Below are 7,734 nucleotides of genomic sequence, written 5' to 3'. Positions count from 1 at the left end.
GGCCTGTGACTGCCGGAGTGCTGCTTCTCTGCTGGTCGTCACGTCTCCTTTCATTCCTCTGCCTGCTTGTAATTCCTTTACTTTTCCTTTAACTTGTTCTTTCCTTGTTAAAATATATATATATATTATATGTAGTTTTATGTAGATGCTAGATTGAATATAACCAAATGTTTTTAATAGATGAAAATGTTGTATGGTTATTATTTTAACACGACCCACTCGAAGATATCAAAGTCCAATATACTTACAAATACCCCATTAGTCTGTGGACTATAAAGTAAAAGGAAGCATTTACAAGCTTACAAAACATGCAAAACAGGGCCATGAATTTCTACTGCAACATTTTTTGTTTTATTAGTTAAGTAGAATTCATGTCTCCCTAAATCAGAACACTCACTTGCATCATGAAAAAAATGATTAAGTCAAGATGCTTGTTGAAATAAATTTGGAATATCTGTATACTGAGAAAACAAATAAGCAATTACAGAAAAACTCATGGCAAGCCATCCGAACAAGTCTGTATTATTGTACTCGCTGATGTGTTATCTAAGGAAGAAGTAGAAATATTTAAATTATTTATTTTGCAAAAGTATCATTCCCCTGGAGGAGGGCATCACAACCCACTCCAGTATTCTTGTCTGGAGAATCCCATGGACAGAGGAGCCTGGTGGGCTACAGTCCGTGGGATCTTTAAGAGTCAGACACGACTGAGCAGTCACATACTCGTAAAGTGTAATTCAGTGGGACTTCATGGAACATGGACCTGCCCAACACCACCCCGCCTGCCCAAGGCTCAGCCCACACTGTCTGGTTACCATCCTTACAGATGTCTCCATCTCTGAGTCTGCAATGCGTGTAAGTGAGATAAATGCTGCTAAGTCACTTCAGTCGTGTCCGACTCTGTGTGACCCCATAGACGGCAGCCCACCAGGCTCCCCCGTCCCTGGGATTCTCCAGGCAAGAACACTGGAGTGGGTTGCCATTTCCTTCTCCAATGCATGAAAGTGAAAAGTGAAAGTGAAGTCGCTCAGTCGTGTCCGACTCTTAGCGACCCCATGGACTGCAGCCCACCAGGCTCCTCCGTCCATGGGATTTTCCAGGCAAGAGTACTGGAGTGGGATGCCACTGCCTTCTCCAGTGAGATAAATAGTGCTCTTATAAAACGTCAAGCTTAAAGTAAAAAAATCGTATTTCCAAAGACACAAGTCCTTATTCCTCCTGTTGATAATAGTACCTTGAATTTTTTATTCTAATTCTGATCAAAGATGCAATTGAACTGAATAAATAAATGAATGAAATAAAAGAACAGTGAAATACAAGACAAGCTATCCAGGGTACCTTGGCCTGTTTGTGAAGGGAATACAATGCTCAGTTATAGCTGAGCAAGAAAACCGGCCTTATCCAGTGAAAACCGTCCTCAGGGCCCATGCTCTTTGAGGAAGAAGACAGATACCCTTTATAAAGTGGGGGGCGGGGACTCCCCTGGTGGCCAGGGGGCTAAGACTCTGTGCTGTCAATGCAGGGGCCCAGCTTTGATCCCTGGGCAGGACGCTAGAGCCGACTTGCTGCCACGAACATGGGAGGTCCCACATGCCACGGCCAACCCCTGCTGCAGCCAGACAGACAAACAAATATTCGCTTAAAAAGCTGAGTGCACAAACAGGGCCTCTGTATCAGCCCAGAGGGGTGGGGTGGGGAGGGAGATGGGAGGGAGGTTCAAAAGGGAGGGGATATTATGTACACCTGTGGCTGATTCATGTTGCGGTTTGACAGAAAACAAAATTCTGTAAAGCGTTTATCCTTCAATCAAAAAATAAGTAAATTAAAAAAAAAAATTGTGTGTGTGCAGAGAGCAGAGGTTATTGGTTGAAAAAACATTCACAAACATTTTCCAAAATGGTTTTTAAGGTCAGAGTATTTACTATTACTGACTGATATTTGCTTGACTACTTCTGAACAAAGAGTAAGAAAAAAAAAGTACACAAATACTTTAAGTGACTGGTAAACAAAATTAACATTTTGCATAAGAAGAATACGGTATGGATTTTCCAGTACTGACTTCTGAGGGATGATTGCCCAAAGGCAGCATGTTTACTAGAGGAAAGGAAAAGAGGTTTGGCTTTTATCTTTATTATGAAATCTGAGGTTAGATCCTTTAGAGTGGTTCTCACCTCCAAACAACTTGCATGATCATTAGGCTTCTCTAATGACATTGAAAAATGAGAAATAATTGGTAAAAAACATTTGGATCCTATGATGATATTCTTTATTTTATTTTTTGATTTGTCATTTTTTTTTAATTGAAGGATAGGTGATTTACAATGTTGTATTGATTTCTGCTGAACAGGAAAGTGATTCAGTTATACACACATATACATTCTTTTTAAAAATATTCTTTTCCATTATGTTTATTATAGGGTACTGAATACAGCTTTCTGTGCTACACAGTAGGGCCTTATTGTTTATTGATAATATTGTTTGTGTATTTGATTATTGTTTTGTTTCTTCTACAAGGGAAAGCAAAGGTAACATAATTATTAAGTCTTAAATAAGCTGGTCTTCTGTTCTGGAAAGTTTAAATGTGGTAAAGAAACTTGAATAAAAGATAAGCAGATTTTCTACACTGTTTCAGCCAGCAAGTCCTGGGCAACTTTGTTTTCCAAACAGTTGCTCCGCATTTATACCATTTTGCTATCCCTGGTCATGTTTTTAAAAATTTTATTTTTAGTTAAACTTTTTTTTTTTTAAAGAATTTTATTTTTGGTTCTCTGACCAAGGCTGGAACCCACGCCCCCTGCACTGGAAGTGTGGCACCCTAACCACACACCAGCAGGCCAGTCCCGGCTGGGTCTCCTGCAGAAACAGGAGTGGAGGGGTGGGTCAGGCTGACCTCACTCGCTCTCAGCCTCCTTTCCTCTTCCAGCTCCTCCACGGGGCTTTTTCTCTTTTTGTTGTTGGTGCCCACATGGCTGAGTGCTCAGGAAATCAATTTATCTTAAGAAAGGAAAATTATTTTACCTGTGGTCGAAAACCCCCAGGGACTGAGGGGTGCCTGACCTTGCCTCCCTCTCTCCCTCTCCCTCCCACTCCCTCCCTCTCCCTCTCTCTGTCTCTCTCTCTCCCTTTCTCTCTGTCTCCCTCCCTCCCCCTCCCTCTCTCTGTCTCTCTCTCTCTCATAGCAGTGGCCTGCGCCTGCCTTTCATTGAGCATATTGAAGCCAGACCCACCCTCTTCCTATCACTTCTTGTATAAGCAATGGTTTTAAGACTCTATCGTAATCTGCAAGACTTAGACTCTAATTGCCGCAAGGACAGGGCGTGTAATTAGGAGGAAGGTAGTGACCCTCTCTGTGACAGATTAAGTGGCGATGTGATTGGAAATGCAGGAGTGCGAAAAAGAGATCAGGGAACCCGAGTGGGTCAGAGATCTTCAATGTTAGTTCATTCATTATAAAAATCAAGTACATTTTGTACCGTGAAGACTGTGCCTGGGGACTCAGACCCCATCCAGGTCTGTCTCTGCAATTTATCCTCTGTGACCTTGAGCAACCAGCATGATTTCTCTCGGGGTCATGTTCTCCTTTTTGCAAAATAAGTTGGTGTGAGGAGTAAACAAGATATGCTTCAATCATGGTACCTGGATGAATTTTTCTATTTTTCAAAAAATATTATGGCAAATTATGGACTCTCAGTTTCCACATACATGAAATGGAAATAATAGTAATACCTAATTCATATGGTTGTTGTGAATAGCAAAGAGAAGAGGAAGGAGATACAGGTTTAACGAGGATATCCTACATGTAATTAAGCAGATGCATGACTAAATAGCAAGAACGTTAGCAAATGAGAATTAAGTGGAAATATTTTTAAAGATGTCTCAGTGGTAAAGACTCCCCCTGACAATGCAGGAGAAGCAAAAGACCCAGAGACCCAGTGCGGGTTTGACCCCTGGGTCAGGAACATCTCCCTGGAGAAAGGAATGGCAACCCACTGCAGTGTTCATGCCTGGAGAATCCCATGGACAGAGGAGTCTGGTGGGTTACGGTCCATGGGGTCACAAAGAGTCAGATATGACTGAAGCGACTAACCAACAAACAAAAATTTTTGAACACTGGAAATGAAAAGCCATCCAGAGAGGGAGGAGAATGAGCCATGAGCTGTTATGATCACAATTTTACAGGAACAGAAACCAAAGCTTACAGAGGATAAGTCACTTGCGGAAATTCACCCCCTATTAAGTAGATTCAGTCTGGAAGTCGTCCTTTTTTTTTTTTTCTTCTTGGTCATGCCCCAGAACTCGTGAGATCTTAGTTCCCCAACCAAGGGCTGCGCCCCGGGACGGCCAGGGAGTTCCCGGTTGTCCGTCTCGGAACCATGGCACAGTATTGAGACTCTGAGCTGTAGCGCCGTGGAGGAAGCTCAGAGGCAAAGCTTAAGCCTCCGTGACTTCAGTGCCCTTAACCATCCCCCTTAGGTCGTGACCGGTCCTAAAGATCTGAGCCGAGAAGCCCATCCCCACTACAGTGGGGGGACACAGACACGTGGGTAGTTTCTGGGAAGCGGCCAGCCTCTCCCAGGGAGCGTGGTGGGACCAGGATTTCATCGGCATCTCCCCCGCCCCTGAGATCTGTGCGCGCCCACCCTGCTGCACTCCCCTCATCCCATTTTGTGACAGAGAAGGCGCGTGCTCAGTCGCGTCTCTCTGCGACCCCATGGACTGGAGCCCACCAGGCTCCTCTGTCCATGGGATTCTCCAGCCGAGAATACTGGAGTGGGTTGCTGTATCTTACTCCCAGGGATCTTCCCGACCCAGGGATGGACCCTGTGTCTCTTGCCCCGGACATATCAGACGGAATGGAAGAGACTTACTCTTCTTGGCTTCCTCGAGCTTGTCCTTGGCTCTCTTCTCTGCCTGAAGGAGCTGGTGGATCCCCTGTGACTGGCTGGTCATGGCAGCGGCTACAGGTCAGGCAGCTTCTGCGACTCTGGGAAGGGCTGGCTCTGTTTGTCCTTAGAGAAATCAGCTCAGAGCTCACACTGTTATGTCAACAAGCACAGCTGTTGCTTCCAAAGTGACCTGAGGTGTGGGTTACTGGACTCCAAGGAGAAGCCAAGGGTGGAATCCAGAAAAGCAAGTTAAGGAGGCTGAGAACGTAGTTGGGTCAACTTTAGCTCTTTTCTGTGAATTAAGAACACTTTCAAGGGGGTGCTGTGTTTGCTTACAAAGAATGAATAAAATATCTGTAGGGAGATCAGCATCCCTCACCTTCCAAGGAATATTGACTTATTTATGACATTTTTCTTCCAACTTAACTTAAAACAAGATTTTTCTTTGTTCTTTGTCCCTGTGGTTCCAGTTTTAGGTCTCTTCCTTTACTTGTTTCTAATGATTCAATTATCTGCTTGGGACAAATTCATCCTCTTTCCCCCAATCCCCAGCAACCACAAATCTGTTCTCTATCCCTGTTTCTATTTCATAGATAAGTTCATTGTGTCATATTTTAGATTCCATGTGTAAGTGATGACATATGGTATTTGTCTTTCTCTTTCGGACCTACTTAGTGTGATAATCTCTAGGTCTATTCATGTTGCTACAAATGGCATTATTTCATTCTTTGTTATGCTGAGTAATATTCCGTTGTATATATGTACCGCATCTTTTTCATTCATTCCTCTGTTGGTGGATTTAGGTTACTTCTAGGTCTTGGACATCGTACATACTGCTTCTCTAAACATAGGGATGAATGTACCTTTTGAATTATAGTTTTGTCTGGATATATGTCCAGGAGTGGGATTGCTGGGTCATATGGCAACTGCATTTTGTAGTAATGACAACTTCTTTTTCTTTAAGATTTTTTTCTTTTGATCTGGACCATTCCTAAAGTCTTCATTGAATTTGTTATTAGGTTGGTACAGATGTAATCATGGTTAGACCATTAATTTTAAATCATTATAACTAGGTTCAAATGCATCTTCATTAATCAAAATAAGAACCATCACAATCAACACATTTCTGCCAATGAGAAATAAGACTGTTCATTCCTGTAGCATAAAAGTCCATGCTTTGGGATTCGACAGCCTCTTGGAAAGCACTTTTTGCCTCCTGATAGTTGTGGAAGCCATTTTCCCTGCAAAAAGTTTTTGAGATGTTTGAAGGACTGGTCGTCCGTTGGCGAGCGGTGCGGTGAATATGGTGAATGAGGCAAAACATCTTGGTCCAATTTGTTCAACTTCTGAAGCATTGGTTGTGTGACGTGCAGCTGGGCGTTGCTGTGGAGAAGAGTTGGGCCCTTTCTGCTGACCGATGCCAGCTGCAGGCGCTGCAGTTTTCGGAGCATTTCATGTGTTTGGTGAGCATCCTTCTCAGCTGTAATGGTTTTCCCAGGATCCAGAAAGCGGTGGTGGGTCAGACTGGCAGCAGACCACCAAAGAGTGACCATGATCTCATATAAAATCCCACTTCTTGTCTCACATCCCAATTCGATCAAGAAGTGGTTTATTGTGTAGAATAAGAGAAGATGACACTTCAAAATGACAATTTTTCTGATTTGTGGTCAGCTCTTGAGACACCCACTTAACGAGCTTTTGCACCTTTCCTATTTGTTCCAAATGCTGAATGACCATAGAATGGTTGACGCTGAGTTCTTGGGCAACTTCTCATATGGTTGTAAGAGGATCAGCTTCGATGATCCTCTCCGTTAGTCATTATCAACTTCCAATGGCCGGTTGCTACACTCCTCATCTTCAAGGCTCTCATCTCTTTTGCAAAACTCCTTGAGCCACCACTGCGTTGCCCGTTCCTTAGCAGTTCCTGGGCCATATGTGTTGCTGATGATGTGAGTTGTCTCTGCTGCATTTTGACCCATTTTGAACTTGAGTAAGAAAATTGCTTGAGTTTGCTTTTTGTCTAATGTCATTTTTATAGTCTAAAATAAATATAAAATGAGCAACAAGTAATAGGTCATTGGCCAAAAAAAAAAAAAAAGACAAAGTGAGATGTGTGCATTGAAATGGAGTAAAACCACACTCATTTAAGAAAGTATCACAGTATCAAGTGGCAAAGTTCAACAAGGCAAAACCATGATGACTTTCGCACCGATCTCATGCAATACAGCTTCTGTTTAATGTTTTGAGCTATTGGCCGTGGGGCATGTGGGTTCTTAGCTCTCTGACTGGGGTTCAAACCCACAGCCCCTGCACTGGAAGGCTAAATCTTAATCCCTGGACCACCAAGGAAGTCCATACAGCAATGACAATTTTTGGTACCTAGATGTTCAATCAGAACAGAGGAAAATCCATTCTTAGTTGCTGCTAGCACAATAATATTGTCAGGCAATTTCAAAATATCCATAGTTTGCAGTGAATATGTCAATTACAGAAAACTGTAATCAATTTTCTTTAATATCTCACACATAATTTCAAATTTTATTACAGAAGTTTGTCTTCTCTTTATTTAATTAATAGAAAAATCTTTTCCAGGGCCAAAAATACCCATGGGAGGTTACATGACCCTTCTTGACAAAAGAGGCAAAGTAGAATACTGGGAGAGGTGTCCGCTCACACAGAAAAGGGCTTTGAGCGTAACTCAAGGTAGGAAGTTAGACTGATTCGATGGGGTCTTGTCTTCACCTGACTCTTGAAGGGTCACCTTCCTAGTAATGAGGAGGGATAGAAAAACCCACACAAAAGCAGAGAAAAATCTTCTCTCAGCCAGGGCTCTGGGAGGAAAGAAAAT

The 7,734-nt window shown here is 42.7% G+C and overlaps 1 protein-coding gene across 1 annotated transcript in view; it reads right to left on the bottom strand.

Moving 5' to 3' along the window:
* The window catches only part of ATP6V1G3 (ATPase, H+ transporting, lysosomal 13kDa, V1 subunit G3), a 21,125-nt gene extending 16,110 nt beyond the window's left edge, over positions 1-5,015 (bottom strand). The window contains exon 1 of the mRNA XM_010831090.1: positions 4,869-5,015. Within this exon, the coding sequence (XP_010829392.1) occupies positions 4,869-4,950 (82 nt within the window). The 5' untranslated portion in view covers positions 4,951-5,015. The remainder of the gene's footprint in view (positions 1-4,868) is intronic.
* Between the last annotated feature and the right edge of the window lie 2,719 nt (positions 5,016-7,734).

This window comes from Bison bison, unplaced genomic scaffold, assembly GCF_000754665.1.
Source record: "Bison bison bison isolate TAMUID 2011002044 unplaced genomic scaffold, Bison_UMD1.0 scf7180017864524, whole genome shotgun sequence".
In the NCBI taxonomy this organism is placed as follows: domain Eukaryota; kingdom Metazoa; phylum Chordata; class Mammalia; order Artiodactyla; family Bovidae; genus Bison; species Bison bison.
This window is presented reverse-complemented; position numbering and strand designations above follow the sequence as displayed.